The following is a 26,165-nucleotide window of genomic DNA, read 5'->3' on the forward strand; positions in this document are numbered from 1 at the left end:
CTGCCCGTTGCCACTTAGATTCTTAACATAGCTAAAGAAGGCTTTGTGGTTATCTTTTGAATCCTTGGCTATTTTTCTTTTGAAGTTAGCCTTGGATGATTTCATGAGGGACCTCAGTTTCTTACTGATACTGATCAGGGATGTCTTTCCTTCCTGGGATTTGCTTTTTTTCTGAACTAGTTTCCTCCTTCTATTGTATAGCCTGTTTATTGCAGGGGTCCACCAAACTGATTTCCTTCTCTTAGAGGAGTGAGTCTTGGTTTTGCTAGGGATGGCACAATCCATGCATCCTTGTAGGTGCTCATAGAGTGCACTTGTAAAGGTTTCTGCATCTTGGGAAGCTTTAACCTTTAGCGTGGGGGCTGTGAAACTTACCACCTCTGTCTTAAGTAAGGTGAAGTTTGCTTTAGAAAAGTTTTTTACTGTAGTTTCCTTAGTTGGGGGTGGTGGTGGGGTGTGAACATCCAAAGTGATTAGTTTATGGTCTGATCTAACCAGTGATGGGTTGATCTCCGGTGTGGAACACCTGTCGCCCATGTTGGTGATGACCAGGTCCAATATGTTTTCACCTCTGATAGGGGAGTTTACCAGCTGATCCAGGGCGTTTGAGTTGATGAATTCCAGGAAGCGCTGGGCCTGTGAATTTGTACTCAAGTAGTTTTCCCAGTGAATGGTAGGGTAATTGAAATCGCCCAATATCAGGTTGTTTGGTAGGACCTTCATGTTTTCCAGTGTCTCCAGAAAGGTGGAGTGCTGGTCCTGGGTCATGGAGGGTGATCTGTAGCAGGCCACAATTTGCATTGCAGATTTGCCCAAAGTTAGTTGCACATGGATGATCTCAGAGGTATCATGCTGCGCCACTAACCTGGAGGTGTAGGTATCCTTGATGAATATGGATACACCCCCTCCTTTTGTGTTTTGGTGAGTGTTTTGTGGCCGAAACGTGCGGTATGAGTTGTAGCCCGGTAGTATTGGGGTGCTCTCTGGAGCCTTGAACCAGGTTTCAGTTACTGCAAAGATGTTGACGTTCTCCATACTGGGGAGTGCTTCGAGCGCGTGCATTTTGAGATTTAAACTCCTGGCGTTGAGTAGCATAACCCTCAGTTTTTTAATTGTGCTGTTTACGGAGGTGGGTTTGACTTTTGAGCCTTGCCTAAAAAAGGCACTATGAGGGCAGCAAGAGCCTTGGCCAGTATTCGAAAGCCTAGGGGTGACAGGTGCAAGCCGTCTCTTGCAAAGCAACGCGGCTTGTCGAGCATGTCGTCCCAGGTTGACAGACACTGGATCCCCTTTGAATGACACCAGAAGCTTAGCCAATTGTTTAAATTGATAATTTTTTCTTTATACTGAGGTATCATTCTTGGTGAGGACAGGATGCTAGTCAGGGTCATACCAGCCAGGGCTACATATGATCAGAGAGCTCTTCCATGTCTCTTTTCATGTAGTCCAGGGAGGTATGTCTCTGGTCATTCACACCAACATGAACAATGACAGAGTCATATTTGTACTTGTTCTGGAGTGACCTGAGTGCTTGTGTTATGTGGCGGATTCTGGCTCCTGACAGGCAGCTAACAGTAACCTTCTGCTTGTCCAGCCTAGTGAGTGGGACGTCAGTGTGCCTGACTATAGAGTCACCTATTACTATTGTGTTAGGTATGTTATTTCGCCTTAAGGGCTGTGATTGTGCGGCACACTGATTTTGTGTTTTATGTGTTATCTGGTTTGTGCCGGGAAGTGCAGGTTGTTTGGGTGTCTGCTTTGGAGGTCTCTGATGCTTTTGCAGGTTTTTATTTAGAGCTCAGAGTATGATTTTGTGTATTTATGTGTATTTTTTGCCAGTGCTATTTTAGTAGGTCTGTGTGCGGCTGGAGGTGTGGTGCAAATGTTAACCTTCTCCTCTTGACTGTCTGTTCCAGTCTTGGGTGGAGACAGCTTAGCTTCCAGTTTGGCTGTATAATTGCATCTCTTGCATATGTTAGTGTTTTGTGGTAGTAGAGGGCTGTCTGTGTACATGAGGCAGTTGTAACATTGCCTCACGATACCCAGATTCATCAGCTGGACTGGAGAGTGCACCTGAAGATGCCCTTTGGTCATGCCTGAATAAGTAGGGTGAGCTGCTTAGTCGCTTGGTTGGTGAGGGGTGAATAAAGAGCCTTGCCCTGCTGGGCAATCAGTGTCAGGGCATATTAGCGCTTGCTATTAGGTCTGAGCAAGTGCCGAGCTGTAAGATGCTTTTTGAGTGCTTAGGTTGAGAGTTAGACTAGTTTCAAGGGAAAAACTGAAGAGGAGACTTAGTGGAACCGGGAATAATTTAACGTAGCTAACTGGCACTGCCCGGTGCGCAAAATCGTGCAAACGCAGTTTTTATAGTAGGAAAATGAAAGAGAGAAATTAGCCAAAAATGGCCAATAAACTACTAACGTCTGGGCTGGAACCACTCCTCCAGGGACCGATAGGTTGCTCAAAGCTCCCCTCTCTCACAGGTGAACAGAGAAACTTCGTTCTATCCAAGTAAGGTATGGGCAGCTCAAAAACTAGTATCACAGCCCTGAATTCAGCACTAGCCTGAAAATTGGACTATACTAGCTTAGAAAGGCAGGAAAAGTACAGTTTTGTACCTACCATAAATGTAGATGTTCGAGGATCCACATTGCTGCAGTCCTAACTATTGGGTAGTCCGCTGTCCAGTCGGCCCGAATACCAAAGTATATGGCTGACGTCGGTCAGGGCGCATTAGACTGACGTCAGTACGTCAGGGTACTAATGCGCATGACCGACGTCATATCCTCAGTCTTTTCTTGCCCCAGATGTCAGAAGACCCTGAAAAGATAAGGCCCAAAACCAAACACTGCCAACATACCTGCACCAAAATATATATATACAAAATTTACAAAATTAGCAGATTATAACCTCACCTACACAACCACCCCTAAACACAGAGGGAAGGAGGGAGGTAAATTGGACTGCAGCAATGTGGATCCTCGAACATCTACATTTATGGTAGGTACAAAACTGTACTATGTTCTTCATTCCACATTGCTGCAGTCCTAACTATTGGGTAGAATCCCAAAGCAGAGGTAAGGGAGGCTGGCAAATCATAAGGAAGCAGGAACTGACAACATGCCTTGCAAAATAGCTGTGGCAAAACCAGCCCTAGACTTAGAGTAGAGAGGAAGGTGATAATGCTTAGAGAAAGTATGCACTGAACTCCAAGTAGCTGCCTCCAAAATATCCTTAGTTGCCACCCCCCTTAGAAATGCTGTTGAAGTGGCAGTAGCCCTAGTGGAATGAGGCCTAATCCCAGCTGGAATCTCCTTGCCATGATGGGAATAACAAAATGTAATGCAACACCCAATCCATCTAGAAATAGTTTGTTTTGACACAGGCTTGCCCTGAGAACTCAAAGCAAAAGAAATAAACAACTGCTGAGACTGCCTAAAATCTTTAGTCCTGCTCAAATAATAACGCAATTGCCTGTGTACATCTAAAGTGTGCAAAATCTTTTCCCCTTTATTTTGGGGATCTGCATAAAAAGTAGGCAAATGAATAGTTTGGTTTAAAGCCACACTAGAAACCACCTTAGGCATAAAGGAAGGATTAGTACGTGAAGATACCCTATCCTTATGAAAAATCAAAAGGCTCCACTGCCATAAGGGCCTGCAACTCAGAAACCCTTCTTGCAGAAGTAATGGCCAACAAAAAAGCAGTCTTCCATGACAAGTATTTCAAGTCAGCAGTAGCCGCAGGCTCAAAGGTTGTAGAGTAAGTTTCTCCAACACAAAATTGAGGTCCCAAGCAGGAGTAGGAGCTCTACGTGGGGTCTTATATTCTTTGCCCCTCTAAGAAATTGCTTGAACAAAGGATGCGAAAACAATGGTGGGTCACAATCATAGTGAGCTGAAATTGCTGCAGCATGAATCTTAATGGAAGAGAAAGACAAACCTTTGTCCAATAACTCAGTAAGATATTGAAGAGCCACACTCAGATTTGGCTCAAATCTCCAAATTGTTTGCTGCACTCCAAAATAAAAATCTCTTCCATTTTTCTACACTTTCCTTGTACTAGGTCTCCTGGCTTCCATAATCACATTTAAAACTTGTTGAGGAAGTTGAGACCTGCTGTCTTTCAAAACAGAATATGCCAGGCTGTTAGATGAAGAGTGAAGCTTGACATTGAGCAGATGACCGTCTCTCTGAGACAACAGGTGTGGAATCAAGGGTAAAGGCCATGGAGGCTTCTTTACCAGACTCCTCAGTAATGGGTACCAGTGCTGCCGAGGCCAATCTGGAGCTATTAAAATCATCCTTGGCTTGTCTTGTCTGACCTTTAGAAGCACCTTTGGAAGAAGAGGCAGAGGTGGAAACGCATACACATGAAGATTTTTCCAACTGAAAGAAAGAGCATCCACCTTCCAAGCTGTGTGATGAAACCTCTTTGTGCAAAACTTTGGCAGCTGGTGGTTTAGTGGAGAAGCGAACAGATCTATGTCTGGAGTTCCCCAGGACACTGTCAACTTTTGAAATACATGAAGATCCAGTTTCCACTCGTGGGGATCCATGATTTGTCTGCTTAACACATCTGCTAAGGAGTTCTGTGCTCCCGGCAGAAACCTTGCCTGAAGAGTTAGTTGCAAGCTGAGCGCAGTCTCCCATAAAATCATTGCTTGCCTGCACAATGGGTAAGAATGTGTTCCCCTTGTTTGTTGATGTACCACATGACAGTTGTGTTGTCTGTTAGAATCAACACCTGCCCTGGAAGAAGTAACTCCTTGAAAGCCATTAATGCAAATTGGACTGCTAACATCTCCTTCATGTTGATATGTAGATGCTGTAGTCTGGCAGGCCACTTGTCTTGTATCCACTTTCCATTTAGATGAGCTCCCAAGCAATGTCTGAGGCATCTGTCGTTAGAATCTGACTCGCCTCTGGCCGGGTCACAGAGAGTCCCTTGTTTAGGTGACATTCCTGAGCCCACCACAAAAATTCCTTTTGAATGCAAGGTATTATTTGAATGACAGTGTCCAAATCCTGGCAGTGCTGTGTCCATACATTTTGAGATACCATTGTAGCTTCCTCATATGCAGTTTGGCATTGGGAAGCACCAGAATACAAGATGCCATGAACCCTAAGGCTTGAAGGACTGTCCTTGCAGTCAGCCCGGACTGAAGAGATAGTTGATGGAAGTAACTGGATAGATTCTTTTGTTTGTCCGGGGTTAAAAGGCCATCTGGGCTGCTGTATTCAGTCTCACACCCAGAAAGCACATGTCTTGAGAGGGTACTAGACTGGACTTTATTTCGTTCACAGAATACCCTAGGCATCTTAGCACTGCTATGACATATTCCAAATGCTGTAGAAGGTCTTCCTTTTCTTGAGCCAGAATCAGGCAATCGTCCAAGTAAGGATAGATTTGAATTCCTTTTAGCCTGAAGTAAGCTATCACTGGAGCCAGAACCTTTGTGAATACTCTGGGCGCAGTAGATAAGCCAAAGGTCAATGCAGACAACTGATAATGAGAATTTCCAGCTCGAAGACGCAGATACTTTCTGCAACTTAGTCTTATAGGCACATGAAGGTAAGCCTCCTTGAGATCTAAAGTTACCATCCAGTGATCTTTGCCCAGCAGAGGTAAAAGCTGTTGTAACGTCAACATCTTGAACTTGGGAATGTCCAGATAAGTGTTGAGGATAGATAAATCCAAAATTGGTCTCCACGTGTTCCCCTTTTTTGGTACTAGGAACAGGCGAGAATAAAATCCTAGGCCCCTTTCTGGCACAGGAACCGGCTGAATGGCCCCTATTTGGAGTAACAGAGAAATTTGCTTGTGAGCCTCTTGTCTTTGTAGAGGAGGAATGTCTGGCATGCATTTGAAAGGAGGCAAGGTATGGAAATAAAACCTGTAACCGTGGTGAATGATATCCAGAACCCATCTGTCTTGGGTAATTAAATCCCAATTTTCTTTGAAAAGAGACAGCCTTCCTCCCAAGTGCTGCCAGGCGAGAATGAACTGGCAGCTGAAAAGGCAGGTCATTGGGTCTGCTTACGAAAGGACTGACCCCTGCCCTCCCCAGAAGTCTGAGCAGGGGAACTCCCTGTCCTAGGCCTAAAAGAACCCTGAGCTCTGCCCCTACCACGTCTAGACCTACCCCTAGACTGGGAATCATAAGCAGGAAAAGTCCAACCCTTAGCAGGCCAATTTCTACTAAACTCGGAGGCTGCACCTGTAAAAATCTTTAACAGTTTGCATAGATTTAGCCTTGTCCTCCATTTTCTTCAAAACTGCTTCCACAGGCGAACCAAACAACACATCAGACTGCAAAGGAGCATCCAAAATCCTTGTCTTAACATGCTCAGCTAAGTTCTGATCTCTCAACCAGGCGTGCCTCGAAGAACAGAACCAGTGGCAGCCACCCTGGAGGAGGCCTGCACAGCATCAAAACCACATTGCAAGGAATGTTTACCCACCTGTTCAGACACATGAACTAAATCCTGCAACTCTTTACAGTCAATACCTTCCGCCAGAGCATCCACCTTAGATTTCAACTGTGAAAGAAGATAATTCTGATATTTTAACATGTGAAACTGACAATTCAACGCCCTCATGGCTAAAGTGGAAGAAGTATACACTTTCTTTCCCCATCTATCCAAAGCCCTTGCCTCTTTATCAGGAGGGACAGGATTTTTAACAACTGAGGCCTTTACACCTTTAGGCCCCTGAGAGACAGTTTCGGGTCTGCCCTAGGACTCTTAAAAGATACTTATGAGCTTCAGGCACCCTATAATACCTATCCGGTTTAACTGGGGCAGGAGGCAAAGAATCAGGATTTAGGGAAGCCTCTGCAAAAACATCTTCCACCACATTCAAAACAGGAGGTATAGCTAAAGGCCTATGCTGGGGTAAAACAAGAACTCCCTAAGCCTTTTCCTGGAATCAGAGAAATCTTGGCCTTCCCATTTAAAATGCTCCCTCATGGAATGCAAAGTCTCTGAAAATGAAAAATCCTCAGGAGGAGAAGCTGAAGGAGTAGAATCATCCACATCAGAATCAGAATAAGTAGGGAACTCCTGCAAGTCTTCAGCCGAAGACTCAGAAGCCTCCGAGCATTGCTCAAAACTCTCAAGCTCAGGTTCCACCCTAGGCCTCTTATCAGGAGGGGGCATAGAACCCCTTATCACAGTAATCAAATCTTCTGCCATTTTAAGCATATGCTTCTTAGGCAAAGACCCTGAAGCACTAGGAGAAACCCCCACTGAAGCAAAACTTGGCCTGCCCCTTAAAGAAGCCTTGGAAACAGAAGGGGAGGCCCTAACCACCTTAGGAAGTGAGGGAAGAACAGCCACCTGAGAGGCCCCCTCAGCCTGGCCTACTTCCTGAGAGGAAACATCCTGTAACAGTAAAGTCTCTCCCTGAGACTCCAAAGAAACACCTGGCAAAACCTCCGGCTCCACTGAGCCCTCTAAAGAACCGACGTCTGGGATTGTCGGTTCTTCCCCTCTAGGCTTTGCTGTTTTGTCCTTGCGTTTTTAGCGAAGCTGGCGCCGGAGCATCCGGCGGCATTTTATAGTTACAACGCTTCCCAAACACTAACCTGGCACAGTCTAACCGTCTCTTAATAGTGCGTTTGTTAAATCTAGCACAAGAACGGCATCCAACAACGTCGTGCTCAGGCCCTAAACAAGGTATACACAAAGTATGGTAATCCCTATGAGGTATCTGTTTCCCACAAGAAATACAGTTATTCACTTTTTCTGACATCGGTTAAATACTGAGGCAAGAAAAACAAAATATTCCCCAACGGGGTACTTAGCCAACTTTGATTCGGTCTGAAACTCTGACTTCAGAAATTTTCAGAACGCCAACCTGCACTCGCAAAATTGCTTCTGCATCGGACCATGCGGCAAAAAAGACTGAGGATATGACGTCAGTCATGCGCATTAGTACCCTGACGTACTGACGTCAGTCTAATGCGCCCTGACCGACGTCAGCCATATACTTTGGTATTCGGGCCGACTGGACAGCGGACTACCCAATAGTTAGGACTGCAGCAATGTGGAATGAAGAACATCAAAGATTTTTTTTTTTTTTGAAAAGATAAGGCAAAAACAGTAAAAAAAATGCACTTAAAACAGCTTTAAACGACTACAAATGATCAGAAAAGGCTAGCACACTTCACTGTGTAGCCTACAACAGTTAAATTACTTAAACAAAAACAACTTTTTAAAAGTGCAGGCAGTCAAATAAGTACATGTGAAAAAAATAAACTTGTAAATCACAATAAACGTTGGAAAATCTGCGTTTAGGCAGAAAACAGTTAAGTACAGCAAGAAAGTACAGAAAACTGATACTTAATCACTCCAAAGTCTCTCTCTTAAGCTAGAAGGCTTGTATCAGTTTAAGGCTTTCTAGGGCTACCAGTAGGTTAGTTACAGGAAAGATGGGAAACGAGCGCAAGTGCGGCTTTTAAACCAGAACGTTGAAAGAGATGATAAAAAACTGCCCAAACAGCCAATAGCTACAAGTTCTGGGCCAGGAACTACTCCTCTTGCGGTAGATAGGCTACCTAATGCTTACCACTCCCACTGATAAGCTAGAAGGCTTCCCACCAACACAGAAAGGCTTGGGGGGCTCAGAAGCTTACAGAGAGTCCTGGAATACAGCAAATCTGTACCTGGACTAGACTAGTTACAGGAAAGGTGGGGAACAAGTACAAACATAGGCTTTTGAGCCAGCAAGTTGAAAGAGATGGAAAACTGCCCAAACGGCCAAATAAACTACAGTTTCTGGGCCAAAACTCACTCTGCCCATGGAGGATAGTCTACCTAGTGCTTACCACTCCTACTGATAAGCTAGAAGGCTTTTCCCCAACACAGAAAGGCTTGGGGGCTCAGAAGCTTACTAACAATCCTGGATACAGCAACTCTGCAACCAGACAAGGCTAGTTATAGGAAAGGCGGGAAAACAGGCACAAGTGCGCCTTTCAAACCAGAATGTTGAAAGAGATGGAAAAAAACTGCTCAAACAGCCAATAGCTAAATTTTCTGGGCCAGGGACCACTCCTCTTGTGGTAGACATGCTACCTGATGATTACCACTCCCACTGATAAGCTAGAAGGCTTCCCTCCAACACGGAAAGGCTTGGGGGGCTCAGAAGCTTACAAAGAGTCCTGGATACAGCAAATCTGTACCTGGACTAGACTAGCAATAGGAAAGGCAGGAAAGAAGCGCAAACACAGGCTTTTAAATCAGAAGGTTGAAAGAGATAGAAAAGCTTCCCAAAAGGACAATAAACTATAATTTCTGGGCCAGAACTCACTCCTCCTGTGGTAGACAAGTTACCTAGTGCTTACCACTCCCACTGATAAGCTAGAAGGCTTCTCTCCAACACAGAAGGTCTTGGGGGACTCAGAAGCTTACCAACAGTCCTGGATACAGCAAATCTGTACCTGGATTACACTAATTATAGAAAAGGCGGGGACCACATGCAACAGGCTTTTAACCAGAAAGTAGAAAGAGATGGAAAAACTGCCCAAACTGCCAATGAACTACAGTTTCAGGGCCAAAACCCACTCTTTCCGTGGTAGATAGGCTACCTAGTGCTTACCACTCCCACTGATAAGCTAGAAGGCTTCCCTCCAACACAGAAAGGCTTGGGGGGGGGGGGTCAGAAGCTTACCAACAGTCCTGGATACAGCAAGTCTGTATCTGGACTTGACTAGTTACAGGAAAGGTAGGAAACAAGCTTAGAATTACTTTTTTGTTACAGAAAAGCAGCTAAAACAGCAGTAAATACAATTCAAATTGTAGTGCAGGCCAGCACACCCGAGCGTGTAGCAACACTATGGCAAATACAGTTCAAATAAATGCAGTTAAAATAAATGCAATTAAATTAACAAATGACTAAAAAACAAGTGCAGAAGGCAGTATATTAGAAGGCTACTAACAAGCAGTAATAAGTGCAGAGTAAGAGCGACTGAACAGATAGCACGCAGAAGAGCAACTAAGACAGTTACAGTAAGAGCAGATGAATAATATATATATATATATATACATATATATATATTTTTTTTTTTTTTTGAGGGAAGGAACAGAGCAGGATTAAGAGGCTACAGGGGTAAATGCTTCCTAAATGCTCTCTTTGTAGACAGTAGGAGTGCCTGAAATCAGAATATGATCTCACTACATTCAGCTGAGTGAGCAAATGAGAGGCCCAGGAGGAGTATCCAAATACAAATCTACAAGAGGGGTGGGCAATTTCAAAGCCACCAACATTAATACCAAAACAAGAACAGGGAGGGTGGGTGGAGAACTAACTGTAGAGAGACAGCCACAACTTCAGTTGATTTAATATTCAGTGAAAAACGCAAATAAATTAAATACAATACTATATGCAAAAGAGCAGATAAAAGTGTACTTAAATTCACTTATACGTCCAGCTGATTTCAGGTAGAGGTTAGCCGGCCAATTCAGGGCTTCATTGTACATGGCTTGGACACCTGAAACTGCAAGACGTGGATTGCTTCTAAAACCATCTGGACCTACAAAGCTGAAGTATATTTCCGCACTTGCTCCAACTGTTTCAGTGATATTTAATACTTCCGTGCTCCATTTATTTGGTTGAATTTATCACCGTTTTTCAGCCTGCACTTGTTAAAGAAACTATTGCTCTTAGGTTGTTTAAACAGTATTCTGCAACAGCTGTTCTCAGTTTGCGAAAATATTTCTAAGTTTTGCAAAGTTTTTGATGATGTGAACATTTCTCAGAGTTAGTGAAATAATCTCGAAAGGATTCCTGATACTGCAAGAAATCTTACTTATGTTCTAAAGCATTTGTTTCTGCACTTGAGCTCAGTTTTACCTCTCTGGTTTAAGACCCTTTGCAGGAAACACTCTCCATAATTTCCCACTGTTCACAGCTGCTCAAAAAGCTGCCAGTTTGTGCAGATGGTGGTACCACTGCAGGTCATCTAAAAGTATACTTCTAACCACTCTCACTTTGACTTTTAAGTGACTCTCACTTACTCTTTCCCATCTAGAAATTGTGTTTCCTTGCCTTACATAACATAGGCTAGATTCAGACCTGCTGAATCTAGACTGTTTGGTATCACTGTGCTCTTAAACAAGCCATCTTACATTAAGAGGGCCTACGTGCACCCTTGTGGCAAGTGTGTGCAGCTCAGGACCCAACTGAGTTGGGGATTACTGGGAAAAGGCTCAGTCTGGGGCTTTCCCATTGGTATTTGTGTTAAAGCTGTCTAAATTTGCCTGTATATAAGCCTCGGGTTTGTGCAAGTTTGCGGTCGGTTTACCAGAGCTGCTCAATGTTTGGAAACTTTAGCCAGACATCTGGAGTGCATCTGCACTAAAATCCAAGGTATCCAATGAAAGAATATTTTAAACCAGAACTGCACTTTGATAATGAGAAGTTATGTACCTACCATAACGTTCCATGTTAGTTGTCTTCTCTCGCCTTCTTTCTTGCTGGATGGGTTCGGAGCCGATCCTCGGCTCCGACTCGGCCACTTACTAAAGCTCGAGAGCTTATTTTACCGGCTCGAGGCAACCCTATATCCCATGATGCTAGGCGATAACTCCCCAGATCTCGTTTGGAAGCTGAAAAACCTAGCATAGGCCAATAAAACAAAATCCTCCACCTGGAAGGAGGAGGAAGAGGGATAAAAACCCCCAAAGATAAATATCTGCACTATATATATCCTAGGACACCTAGATGGTGAACAAGGGAATAAAAGGACCCTTCAAGGAAGGGAAGATCTTCTCGGTCTGTCCAGGCTAGGGGGATGGTGGGTGGGACGAAGAAAGAAGGTGAGAAGACAACTAACATGGAACGTTATGGTAGGTACATAACTTCTCAATGTTAAGTTGTCAATCTCGCCTTCATTCTTGCTGGATGGGACCGCGTCCCTAGCACCTTCATCCTGGGTGGCTCTTTGGAACAGACTCTTAAGAATGGTGGAACCAAATGTTGCTCTGTCCCTGGAGGCCATGTCCAATTTGTAATGCGAAACAAAGGTATGAGGAGAGGCCCATGTGGCTGCCACACAGATAGCGTCTATTGGTAGTCTAGCTTGAAAAGCTGTAGATGTAGCTAGTGCTCTAGTTGAATGGGCTTTTGGCTTAGAAGTTAATTCCCTGCCTCTGAGCTGATAAATAGATGTAATCACAGAAGACAGCCACCTAGATAGGGTTACCTTGGAAACAGGAAGGCCTTTCTTATTTTCTGCATACGATAAAAAGAGTTGATCAGACTTCCTTAATTGTTTGGTTCTATCCAAATAGTATCGGAGCTGGCGGTGAACATCTAGATAATGTAGCTTTTGCTCCGATCTATTAGTATAGTTTGGGAAAAAAAACTGGGAGATCAATTGATTGATTTAAATTTGTCTGCGAAGCCACCTTTGGTAAGAAGGATGGATTAGTCCTTAGAGAAACTCTGTCTTTATGGAAGATTAAGTAGGGAGGATGAATGCAGAGGGCGTGAAGCTCAGACACTCTCCTAGCAGAAGTAATGGCGACTAGGAAGAGTGTTTTCCAGGAAAGAAATTTCAATGAACAGGAGACCGCAGGTTCAAAGGGGGGGAGAATCAAGGATGTTAAGACTAAATTAAGATCCCACTGAGGTGGAGGGTCTTTGATCGGAGGCTTAAGTAAATATACACCTTTAAGGAAAGCTTTGCAAAGCTTATTGGACATGATGTTGTGGTCCGATAAGCCTGTATGAAAATTTGATATGGCTGCCAACTGAACCTTTACTGTAGAGGCAGAAGACCCTGAATGAAAAATTTCGGCTAGGAAGTCTAAGACCGAATGAATTGGGGCACTAAAGGGATCTATATTCCTTGCCTTTGCCCAGAAGGAGAAACGTTTCCATTTACTAGTGTAAATCCTTCTGGTGGAAGATTTAAGGGAAGCTACTATGATATCCCGGACGGGATTAGAAATCATAGGAAGCCTGGCTAAGGACAGAAGTGGAGCAACCAAGCAGTGAGGTTGAGAGAATGTAGGGATTGGTTCAGCTGCCCCGACTGATGGGTCAAAAGATCTGGAGCTGGGTCCAGATGCCAAGGCTGTACCAAAAGATAATGATGTAGGAACGGAAACCATATCTGTCGAGGCCAATAAGGGGCAATGAGAATCAACTTGGCTCTCAAGGCGGTTGCTTTCTGAATTACTTGTGGGATTAGAGGAAAGGGTGGAAAGGCATAGAGAAGTCCCAGAGGCCAATCTTGGACTACAGCATCTCTGAGGGGATGGCCTGGAAGGGGGAAGAGGGTGAAGAAGTCGGGGCATTTGCTGTTTTGGGGTGTAGCAAAAAGATCCAGCAAGGAAGGCCCCACTTCTGAAAAATCTCTTCCGCTACCGATTGTTTGAGAGACCACTCGTGTGGCATGAGTATAGCTCTGCTCAACCTCTCCGCTATGATGTTGGACTTCCCAGGGATATGCGCTGCTATCAGAAACCGCTGAAAGGAGATCGCCCATTGCCAAAGTCTGAGTGCCTCTCGACACAGGGGATAGGACTTGGTTCCGCCTTGCTTGTTGATATACCACACTACGGACATATTGTCCGTTTGGATTGCAATAGTTCCTAGGGGAAGAGAGTCGTGGAGGGCTTGCAACGTTAAAAGCACTGCTCTCATCTCTAGGACATTTATGTGCAGGTGGCGTTCGAAAGGTTGCCAAGTGCCATGGACCATCCTGCCCTGAAAATGCTCCCCCCACCCGATCAGGGAGGCGTCTGATGTCACCGTGGCGACCGGGGGAGGAGGAACAAAGGGTCTGCCTTGATGGACTTGAGGGGACAATATCCACCAGGACAGATAACTTTTGCAAGTTGGAGTTATCATGATCTTGTGGTGCATGGGGAGTTGCTGAAAAGACCATTGGGCGAAAAGCATCCACTGTAGAAGACGCATGTAAAAACGTGCAAGGGGAAGAAGTGTTATGGCGGCCGCAATAAGACCCAATACTTTCAGGACATACCTGGCCTGAATTTTGTCGCTCTGAAGAAGAACATGGACATGGTTTTGAATATCTAAGACCCTTCGATCTGTTAACTTTGTTGAAAGTTGTACGGTGTTCAAGTTGGCGCCTATAAAGGTAACAGACTGACAAGGCGACAAGGCAGACTTTTCGAAATTTATAGAGATTCCTAGCCCTCTGCAAATGTGAATGGTGTAAGCTCTGGCTTGGAGAAGTTGATGCCTGGTGGTGGCAGTGAGGAGCCAGTCGTCTAGATATGGAAACACCTGGAATCCTTGCCGTCTCAGGTGAGCCGTAACCGCTGCCATACATTTGGTGAACACTCTGGGGGCTGTAGTGAGACCAAAGGGCAGGGCTCTGAACTGGTAGTGACTGGCCCCCAGCTGAAAGCAGAGAAACCTTCTGGAGCGCCTGTGGATTTTGATGTGATAGTACGCATTCTGAAGGTCCACGGAGCACATCCAATTGTCCTTGCCCAGAAAGGGCAGAATGGACTGTAGCGTGACCATCCGGAATCTTGTTCTCTTTACAAACTTGTTTAGTTTGCTGAGATCTAATATTGGTCTCCAGTCCCCTGTCTTTTTCGGTACCAAAAAGAACCTTGAGTAGATTCTGGATCCTAGTTGGTCTGCTGGGACTGGCTGGATGGCTCTTTTTGCTAGCAGTTTTGATATTTCTGATACTGCTAGTTCCCTTAGACCGGGTGGAACGTCTGGAAGGGTTCCCTTTTGCTGAATTGGGGTTTGGATAAAGGGAATTTTGTAACCCTCGGATATGATCGACTGTACCCATTTGTCTTGAGTAAGGGAAAGCCAGGCTATTGGGTACAGCGACAATCTTCCCCCGACTGCCTCTGAAGGTGGACAATCGGGCAACATCTCAGGGATGCTGGAAGGGTTTGTCAGAGAGAGGCTCCCTGCTACCCTGGTTCTGCGGACCCCCTCTGCCCCTAGGATGGCGTCTGTTGCTGTTACCCCCTCTGCCTCTGGGGGTAAACTGACCTCTTGCGTCAGGCGTGACTCCTTGAGATTTGCGGAACCACATTTTCCCACCCTTCTGACCCTTAGGGTATGGTCTTGAAGGGGTGGAGAAATGGACTCCTACGGCAGAAAGAGTCTTGCCATCTTGTTTGCATCTGGTCAAGGTGTCTTTCACTTGAGGTCCGAACAAAGCCGAACCATCAAAAGGGGAATTTGTGAAGGACGCCTTGAAAGGGTTTGCGAAATTACACAGCCGCATCCAGGCGTGACACCTTAAGGCCACTCCTGTGCCCGCGGCCCTACTCGCTCCATCGGCTGCATATGAAATTAGACGCATGGAGGAGTTAATCGAGTTCAGGGTTCCAAGCTGTGAGTTTATTTTATCCTGGGACCCAGCAGCTGATGGATCCTGTAAGACTTCTCCCAACTTTTTGAGAATATCTCTCTGAAGGCGGGTGAAGTGACACAAGTAATTCAGCGACCGCATGGCAAAGTTCGCAGAAGAAAACATCCGCTTACCGTACCTATCCATGGTCCTAGAATCCTTATTAGGAGGATGGATAGGTACTGAAGGATCAGCTAGTTCCTTCTTGGTGGCTGCAGCCACCACTATGGCATCCGCCGGTACACCTTTTGTTAGGAATTGCTTGTCAACTGGTGCTGTGATGAATTTAGATGGCCTCCGAGGGGTGGGTTTCACCGAATCCGGGGCCGACCACGCCTTCCAAGCCACTACTTCCATAAGGGGGTTGAAAGGCGGAGACACCCAGGAGGTGGAGGGTCGAGAACCAAACGCCTCCAGGTACACTGACTCGTCCTCGGAAGGATTAAGGGAAGACCAGTTCCCCCTCTGCTTTAGGATTTCTAGGATGTCTGAGAAAGAGACATCCTCAGAGGGGGACTTTGGGGATCCCTCCGACTCATCCAAGTCGGTGTCAGATGTAATGGACTCAGGGGAGTCCACATGCTTCCTCTTACGCGGAGGCTCCGCTGACAGGTCAGGAGAAGCCTCGGAAGAGGAAGAATTTCCCAGTGGGGAAACCTGAGGCGTTGGATCTCTGGGTCCGGGAGCAAGAGAGTGGGAAGAGACATCAGCAGGCACTGTAGTGGGAGGAGCTGATGGAGCTGACCGTTGACTATGCCCTGGGGCTAGTACGCTCATCACCTCGAAGGCTCCCCTATCAGAAAGGCCAGAGGGCCCCCGCTCCGAAGAGGTAGGAACCCCAGGCCGCACTGACAGGGAAGGCTCCGAGGCCGATGTCAGGGCCGAGCTCACCAGCGCCGATGCTCCGAGAGGGAGAACGGGGTCGGACAATGGTCCGATGCCACTCGCCCCCTCGGAGCCGACGAGAGAGATCAGGCGCCCGGATCCATCCAATGAAGGTATCAAGGAGGAGATCGGAGCGGAAGACGAAGGAGCCGAAGGGGGAGGTATCGGCTCCGACGCCACAACAGTCACGGCTCTGAGGAGCTCTGGCTCCGAACTCTGAGGGAGAGTCGAAGGAGGAAAATTAGGTGGAGTCGTAATAGCTACCGTCTGATGAGACGGGCTAGAGATCATCTGGGCCAATGCCTGAGACTTTAACAGCCTACTTACCACTCTCTCAAGGTCGTGATCTGAAAGTCTGGATGACCGAGAAGATCGGCTCCGATGGCTCCACTCCAAGAGCAGGGGAGATCTCGGAGCCGAATGGATGGACTCCAATGAAGGGGATCTTGACCTCTTCTTAGATGGAGCCAACGGAGCCGAGGACACGTCGGCTCCAGCCGGAGCCGACAGTGAAAGCATGGGCTCAGAGGTATCGGCACCGAGTGGTGCCGAGACCAGAACCTGTGACTCAAAGGGATCGGCTCCAGCCGGAGCCGATCTAGGCACAGACAAGGAGCCAGCAGCCGAAGGCTTAGTACTTGGAGCCGACGGTTTTGCTGGTTTGAGGGCCTCCCGACGCAGACTTAGTCGGGAGCCCTCGGCTTTAACAAGCCCCTCAGTATAAGTTTGTTCCTGCGCTCCTGCAGGACTCTTGGACTGAATGCATGACATACAGAACAAGAGTCCTGCAGGTGCAGGGGTCCCAGGCAGTAAACACAAGAAGTGTGACCGTCTGTCAGAGACATTTTCTGACAGCACGAGTCACACTTCTTAAAGCCTGAGACCTTAGTTTCCTTTGGTTCCTTCGACATAACAGTGTCGAGGGTACACAAAGGTAAGAGAAAAAACACACACACACACTCTCAAAAAACTATATAATAACAATAAAAATGTTATTAGGGATACTGACACACCCAAACACTCCACAGGATCCCTAAGAAAAATTTAGGAAAGGGGCAGGCTTAAGGCCTATCCTAAGAGTGGAGGGGGAGGGATATAAGGGATAAAAAGGGAAGGTATAAAACAGTAATAGAGTTAAAGGTAGTGCTAACTATTGAAAAAAAGACAACTGGGTGAAAAATTAACTCAAAAGGGTGACTGAACACTATATATATATATATATATATATATATATATATATATATATATATATATATATATATATATATATAAAGACTTACCAGGAGCCGGTAAAAAAACACACCTCGCAAGCGAAAGCGGCAAACGAGATCTGGGGAGTTATCGCCTAGCATCATGGGATATAGGGTTGCCTCGAGCCGGTAAAATAAGCTCTCGAGCTTTAGTAAGTGGTCGAGTCGGAGCCGAGGATCGGCTCCGAACCCATCCAGCAAGAATGAAGGCGAGATTGACAACTTAACATCTATATTTAATTGAATTACTGCTTCATTTTTGCTGTTTGTGAATACATCCAACTAGCTCACTTCCTTCCCAAATACCACATTCAGAAAAATCCTGCCACAATGGACAGGCAGTTTCCTATAATTTCTCCTGCCAGTTTGATTGATATGGGCATCTTGAGGCAATGTATACTGAAAACCATTTACTCCTAAAGCAAACTAACATGCTATGTGAGAAATGCAAATACACTGAAATTTGAGTCAATTTTCTCATGTAAAAACAAACTAGACATCAAACAGGTTTGTCAGCACACACACTTCACATCTCACAGAAAATAAAGTCAACACATAAACCCACATACGTGGAGGTACTCACTAAAAGACTACCAAAAGAACAGAGGCCTCCCAAACACACACCACCCACACTCACCACTAAGCAAAAGTAAACCACTACACACATCAACACACACACACCCATGTCTTAACAAATAAGCTCCTAAGGCAAAACACAAAGGATCACAGAAGATTACTAGGCTATCGATCTGGAAGTTATTTTAAGCCTAGCCATTTCATCCCAATGTAATACCATAGAAATGTTAGTCAGTACCCAAGATTGCATTTAGTGATGACTGTCCATGTCCAGAAGGGTTGTGGGCTCTATCCCTGCTAAGAATGTACAATGCCCCATGCACTTGTCCAGGTTCCTCATGAACAGCGTCATACAGGTGCTCTGCTTCACATGAAGTGATAGCCTGTTCCAAAGAAGCGGCAGTCACTGTGAGATAACTCTGTCTCTCCTGCAAAGTCACAGCCCATATTTAGGTCCCTGGAATGGGTAGACCTAGTCCTGTTTGATTTACAGACATGCAGCAAGTTCATTAGGTTTGGGTCTTGGATTGCTCTGTAAGCCATCCATAAGTCTCCCCTAAGAAGTCTACATGATATGGAGTACAAAGATAGGGACTTTAGCCTTTGTATGGCATATGGTGGAGCCCCTTGATCATCTTTGTTAAGAAACCTCTGAGGTCTCTCTAATTACTGCAGGTGCTTAGTACAGTAAAAGCCAAAAGGGACTTTATACTCAATTATGGGCCAGATAAGTGTAGAGTATAGGAGGGTTATGACTTCTCTTGCTCTCGAGGTAATGCCTTTACTAATCAAGTGTGCTACGCAGAAAGCTTTCCTTACTACAGCAGACACATGGTGGTCAAAGCTAAGGTTGCAGTCAACTTGTGCTCACAGGTCCCTCTACCACTTTTCTAAACATATCAGATACGGAGGTGAGAACACAGCGTCAAGTCGAACTTCAAAGACTCAAAAGCACCAATTGACAAAACACAACGTTTATTCGAGTAATACAAAATCAACTTTGTATTACTCGAATAAACTAAGTCTTTGAAGTTCAATTTGACGACGCCTGTGTTCTCACCTCCGTATCTGATATTGTCCTTTTATTGTATTTATCTTTTGGATACATTTGGAGGGGAGTTTACTCCACACTTTTCCTAGCTGTCCTTACTTTTCTAAACATACTGGAAAATATTAAGATACAACCAAACACCCTAATACTGGGCGATTTTAACTACCCTGCCATTAATTGGGAAAACTACTCGTGTACCAACTCCTTTGCCCAACTGTTCTTGGAATTTATAAATTCCAATGCCCTGGATCAACTAATCCATAGTCCCACCAATGGCTCCAATATCTTAGACCTGGTTATCACCAACATGGGAAATCAATGCTCCACACCTATAGTCACCCCCTCGTTGGTCAGTTTTGACCTTAAGCTAATCACCCTTAACATCTACATCCCACCCCCACCCCCCCAGTAAGTAAACCTCCATAAAAACTTCTCCAAAGCCAACTTCATGCTACTCAAGTCAAAAGTGACAAACTTCATGACACCCATGCAGACGGGAACTGAAAGTTTGAAATGCTGAATCCTACACTAAGGCACTGTACGAGCACATCCACTCATGCATGAATCGTGCCATCCCAAATACAAACAAGAGCCTCCACTTCTGGCAGTTGGCTTAGAGGATTAAGTAGCTGTTGATGAGCAGTTTCCTGTGATCCAGTAGTGCAAAGTTTTATTAGCTCAGCCTCCATTGCCTAACTTTCTGGCTCTGAGCAAGTCACTTAAGCAGAAACTGCTTCTAAGGTGAGTATGAAAATGGTCTATGGAGATCAGTGCTCTACCCCAGAAAACAAATGCAAATAATAAAAGAAATTCCATTGAGACTGATGTGCTCAGTCACTTCCTGAGGAGACCAAACTCCCTAGACCCTGACATGGTTGGGACAGCCCCCCCAGGCTAAGTCTGAAGCACATGTATACTGTTCCTGACTTGGGGAAGATCCAGAAAAGGAAGACCTGGATTTAGAGATAAGTCGTCTATCCACCAAATAAATTCCTTCGTTAGGCAAGGCACAAGAGGAATTCTGATGTCCACAGAATAACAATGTTGAAGTCAAATTGCATTCAGATACTGCTGGAACTCATATGCAGTCTAGAAAATGGAAATGCAGGGATAGTGGATGCCATATTCTCTTGCAAAGGAAGAAGACACCGAAAGTTGGGAAAGATATCTGCAATAAACCAGACCTATAGAAAAAGAAGAGCTCCCAATAGGGGTGCCTAAAGCTCGGAAGTCTACACCTAGATACATGACCCACAGAAAGAAAATGAAACATTCAAACTGGCAGCAAAGACATTCTGAGAGGTTTGCACTCATATGTCACTTACCTTACACTTTGAATGCAGGACATAAATCCGGCATGTGGTACAAAGAACAGCCCAGGCTTTGGTATGTTGGCTGGACATATGGCTACCCTTGGCAGGATATACGGCAACAATGACTAAGGAAGGACATCAGCATTTTAAAACTGACTCCAGAAACAAGACTGGCATGATGGGATGAAGTAAGGTGGCTAAAGGCCAAATCTCTCATCCCAGGGACTGGGTAACAAGTAGCATTGAGAGTTTGGAACAGAGGAAATGTGCTACAGCCCATTAGGTTATGCTTCTCTGTCAGCATTAGGGGGCAACTAAGGCTAAAAGCATGAATGGCAGCATAAATGCTAGTACACCTGTGCCACTGCAGAGCAAATCTTATTTTATAGCCCTGAAATAAGTTGTGAAATATAAATGTCATTTTATTCAGCCTCTGACGGCTGTGTTACTGATGGAGTCCTCCTGGTCCATCATCTCTCCTACCCCACTGAAGGGGGAAAATGGCCAACTGGTCAAAAGGTGGGCTCATGACTGGCAGGCAGCGGAGACAAAGTGGAGCAAAAAAAAGTCACTTTTTTAGAATTAACATTTATCTTTAACATTACAAGTTCATTGCCATAGTGGTGTTAGATCACCTAATAATGTGCACAGGCATATATTGCAAACAGGACCACATCAGACACCGGTTTACAGACCAGGCAGAGATCAAGCTATATAAAAAAAAACAAAATACTGACAAATCCTGAAGCCTTTCTGAACAGTTCAAGAGTTTTAACCTCCCCAGTAACGAATCATTTTACCATTACAAGGTACTTTTGTTCAAATGCAGCACCATGGTCAATAATGGCAGTGGCAAAATGTTCTCCAAGGAACAACTTGAAATTCTCTTTAGAATCAGATGGGCTAAAGAATATGTTTTTCTGACTGCTAAACACAAACTGGTCAAGGTTTAAGTTTGCTCTATTACTGCCCATATTTGACCATTTACTCATCACTTTTTGGCAACTACCACAAGGCTACACTGACATGAGATGTGAAACAACTATAAGTACACCAGGTGTGTAGTTTTGGATCTGATATGTTCAATATCACGCTTACAGGTGTCCAAGCATGCAGACCTCACTGTCCAGCTACACCAACTGACAAAAGCTAGCATCTATTTTTTTAACTGCTAGTTACGGGTGATCCCATAAGATATTACCTTCACCATTCTCTAAAATGCTCTGTGAATCATTTTCCAGTGCTTCTCAGCTACTTCAATATTGTAATGTTTGCACAATCCTCAATGCAACAGTCTTGCCACATTATTATGCCTTTCAGTATACAGGCCATCTGATATTAGTGCATCATACCCAACAATAAGATGTTTGACTGCTTCCAGTTCCGTTTTACAGAACCTGCATTTGTCCATTTCTCCCACACATTCAACAGACTTTGTAAACCAATGTGTTAGTAGTCCACTATCCTGGGCCACCAATATTAACCTGTCATCTGTTGGTTTAAATTCACCTCTCCTTAATCATTCCTGTGTCAGATCATAATTGACATGAGGTTGTTCTAGGAGTTTTCTGTAGTTGCAACTATATTTATGCCTTTACTACATTTCTTGCCTTCTCATCTGATCTTTCTTGTTATATTTTTTCTTTTGTTTTTTTTTGTTTTGTTTTGTTTAGCACATTTAGTTGCTGCTTGATTTTTGTCTACTTCTAATTTGATTTCCATTCCTGCTTAACATCAATATACTTCTGCTAAACCAAGCAGGGAAGTCATCTTAGACTTGCTCCGCTCATGTTTTCAAAAAAGGGTTATGTACTAACCATAACTTGGAATCTGTGCTATCCAGTGTCATTATTCATCATGGATGGGTCTCTGATCCAACCCAATTCCCATATGTCATGAGCACTACTGTAACAGTAATCCATACAAAAAACATCTTCGGTTGTCTCATTCAGCTGCTCTCTCTATGAACAGTAACAGACACTTGTATCTCTTGAAAAGTTAAAGCTCAAAGTTACAATAACAAAACATTCCTTGTTTAAACCACTGAACTATACAGTACTACACTAAGGGGGAGAATAACACAACTTTTCTGTTTTATATACATCTGTCCTTTAGAAAAGTTTACCATCTCTGTTGCTTGAAATATTATGTAATGCCTACATTCAACAATTCTAGCAAACGTCACATGGGAATGCTCTACTTGTGTTCATTCTACAGGAATGCTGCAATCTTTATATTCTGTGGTGAAATGGAGTTGTACCATTTGAAACTCAGAGCTGCCACATAAATCATAACCAATATCATCAGCAGCACTTACCATAAATGTGCAAATACCATACAAAAAACATACCGTGAACCTTTTCATTCAAATTATTTCACTTATTCACAGCAATTTAGACTCCTAGAGGGGGGGTGCACTGGCACGTTGGAAATGGGAGTGAGAGGGCTCCGTGAAAAGGGGGGTACTACTAAGCCTTGGTCTAGGACTCTATTTCATTTAAGGCTAAGACGAACCATGCTATTTACTACATATACTGTAATGTAATATTGTGTACGTGTGCTACCATAGTAATGCCTTTCTCACATTAAATAAACACCAATTCCAATACAACATGCAAGTAGCAAACAAGGAAGAATGATGAACATTGACTTCTGGACTATGTTCTAGAAATCATTTCAGATAAGCGGTTCCTAACAAGGAGCTAGTAGACATGCAGTCAAAATCACTGACAGTACTATACCACAATTAATGGCAATACATACCTGTATTATGTCTCCAACATGAAAACTGAGTTCTTCCTCATTTCTTGCTTCAAATGGATACAAAGCTTTGAACGCGACCAAAGCCATGGATTTGCGGAGTCCTGAATTGCCAGTCTTTCCTCCTGTAGTAAGACATGGACTGATTTACCCGAATGCATTTAAGGTCATTAAGAAAAATCCAACTATTGAAACAACTAAAAAGGAGATACTAATAGCAAACCCTGTACATTTGTGAAATGCATATGACAAGCTTATTTACCTCTCAATCATGTACTGCTTTCATCCTCTTTCATAACTCACTCCTTTATTTTAACAATTCACTGCATAGTTTCTTCTCTTTCTACTAGGGTCAGGGTTAGTCCTTTAGGTCACTGCACTTGTCCTACTCAGACTAGGATAAGAACATTCCCTCCTACTACAGGGGACAATTTTGCCACTGAACAAATAAGTATTATATCCAGTCCTACTACAGGTGACAATTCTATCTCTAATCACATGACTATTCCATCCAGTGCCTCCACTGGGCTTCTTGCACTGGAATACTTTCAAGCTACAGAGCAGATTTCTCACTTTAAAGATGTGTTTTCAGAATCATCCTTAAACTACTAACGTGAAATACTGAACCTTGTGCAAGCATTCGCAAAGCATGTACTTCTTTTGTTGAAACATCAAGGTTATACTGATACTGTATGGCCTCCACTTCACAACTAAGGTGCTGTGCTCAACTGACCAATCAAGTTGTGGTGATTCTGTTAGCATCCCTGCTCAATAATGTTTTGTGATTTCCTTACATGCGTCATTACTCATAGTAGTGCCACGATTTTACTGATGTAATACATTTGCTGTTCAAAACATGACAAATACAAGATCCTCATTTCAAAAGAAGACGAGAAAAACTATTTTTTCCACAGAAAGCAAACATGATGTGGTAAGAGAATGTGTTCTCAATGAGCAATAAGGCTATTAACTGCTTTGTTAATTGAACTCACTATGCATATGCAGATTTAACATTTAACAGAGAAGTCAGATTTCATGCTGTATTCCACTATGTACATAATATATTCTAATGAATAAGACACTTCACTTGTTTTTTGATAATAGAAAAAGCTAAATGCAAATAAGGAAACATCAATTGTGTAGGATGTGTTTACATCGCCTACAAAAACTAACACGTACATTTACTTTTTTTGGCAAATGGATAAGAACAGCATATGAACCACATCTCAAAACATGTTGTACTTACAAAATGGCAACTATAACTGAACTGAACCTATTTAGAAACTTCAAAGACAACAGTACTAACATCTGTAGAGGTAAAATCAGTCTGTTGTAAGCTATTCTGAACTCAAAACAAAACTTTTCTACCAAAAGAACTCTACTGCATGAATTTACAATGTACTATGTGAACGCAAAATGCTCATAATTACCTTTAAGCTGCTGCCCCTTCCTCCCACTTTTTAAAAAAAATATTCCCTTGTTTCTTACATTTCTGTTTTCAAAAACTGTTTATTCTGAATGTCAGACATCCCTTTAAAATGGCTGAAAGGTATCTACAATATCTACCCAGTCCCTTACTTCCTTAAAAATATACATGCTAATCTTCTTTACCTTTTATAATATAGTGTCCAGTGCAGACCCTGAAACATTCCAGCTGCCTTTACCAGGACTAAGAACAGAGGAATGAGGGTACTCATCATAAACGAAAGTTACTTACTTAGCGTAACACTAAATTTGTGTTGTCTTCTTCCGTCCATCTCAACTTGTGGGTTATCGGATCCAAGGCCGGCCACGCACACTTTGGTTCTGAAGCTCAAATTCCTCTCCCATAATACCTCTCTCCACCTAAACTCTCCAGATCATCTACCCTTCTCATACTGGTCCTCACTGCAAGATAGCAAACAAATTAATAGAATACAAGGACCTAAGGAGGTCCATTTAATAAAGGCCTTGGGAAGACCCACAAGATCCTCTAGAAAGTATCACTCAATGACATGTCAATATGGAAGACAGATGTGGAGACGGACATAACACAGATCTAGCATTAGGTAAGTCCATAACTTTCATATTTCATGTTATCTTTTCCATACACCTAAACACGTGGTACAGAGTACCCAGCCAGGTTGATCAGGTTGGCATTAAGGAAGAATGTTTCTGAAGACGTTAGAGCCAAATGTTATCCTAGACCTCAAGTGGAGTTTGAGCTTATAATATGTAATGAAGGTATGGGTATTCGACCATGTAGCTACTGAGCAGATGTCATTCATACTTAAAGAAAGCTACAGAAGTAGAAATTGCCCTTGTACAGTGAGCATTGGGTTTATGCTACAAATAATCCATTAACATTATACACACAAAAAGACAGTTAGTAAGCCATCTGTTCAAGGTAACTTTGGACACCCCCACTCCCAATTTTGTCTTGGAATATGAAACTAAACACTGATCAGATTTCCTGATGTCCTTTTTTTTTTTTTGCGAACAGAACCTCAACTAATGATGCAGGTCTAGAGCGAGAAGAATGTATTCTCCTTGTTGGTAAACTTTGGAAAAAAATACTGGCAAATAAATAAAATGTTTCAGGTTAGACTCACAGGCCACCTTAGATAAAAATGCTGGATTAGTCCCTGTGAAAGGTCAGGTATGAAGGTTTAAATGACAAAGCCTGCAGTTCCGATACTCGTTTGGCTGAGGTTATTGCTACCAGGAAGAGTCTTCCAATACAGAAATCCACTATGGATGCAGGTTCAAAAGGGGCTGTAGTTAAGGCCTGCAGTATAACTATCAGATCCCAAGGAGGAACAGCATCCTTCAAAGAGGGCCTTAGAAGGAAGTTCCCTTTAAGGTAGTCCAAGACAATCTAATAGAGGCTGTGGGAGAATGATCTTCTCCAATACAGAAATTAGAGATGGCTGCATGTTGAACTGTAATGGTAGAGAAACTGGCTCCTGAATGAAAGACCCACTCAGAAA

At 43.8% G+C, this 26,165-nt stretch overlaps 1 protein-coding gene across 1 annotated transcript in view; it reads right to left on the reverse strand.

The window, feature by feature from the left end:
- The window catches only part of ITSN2 (intersectin 2), a 3,295,579-nt gene that overhangs the window by 1,822,007 nt on the left and 1,447,407 nt on the right, over positions 1 to 26,165 (reverse strand). Inside the window, exon 17 of the mRNA XM_044063555.1 lies at positions 23,200 to 23,321. Within this exon, the coding sequence (XP_043919490.1) occupies positions 23,200 to 23,321 (122 nt within the window). The remainder of the gene's footprint in view (positions 1 to 23,199; positions 23,322 to 26,165) is intronic.

Source organism: Protopterus annectens, chromosome 2.part1 (genome assembly GCF_019279795.1).
Source record: "Protopterus annectens isolate FY-2018-M chromosome 2.part1, PAN1.0, whole genome shotgun sequence".
In the NCBI taxonomy this organism is placed as follows: Eukaryota; Metazoa; Chordata; order Ceratodontiformes; family Protopteridae; genus Protopterus; species Protopterus annectens.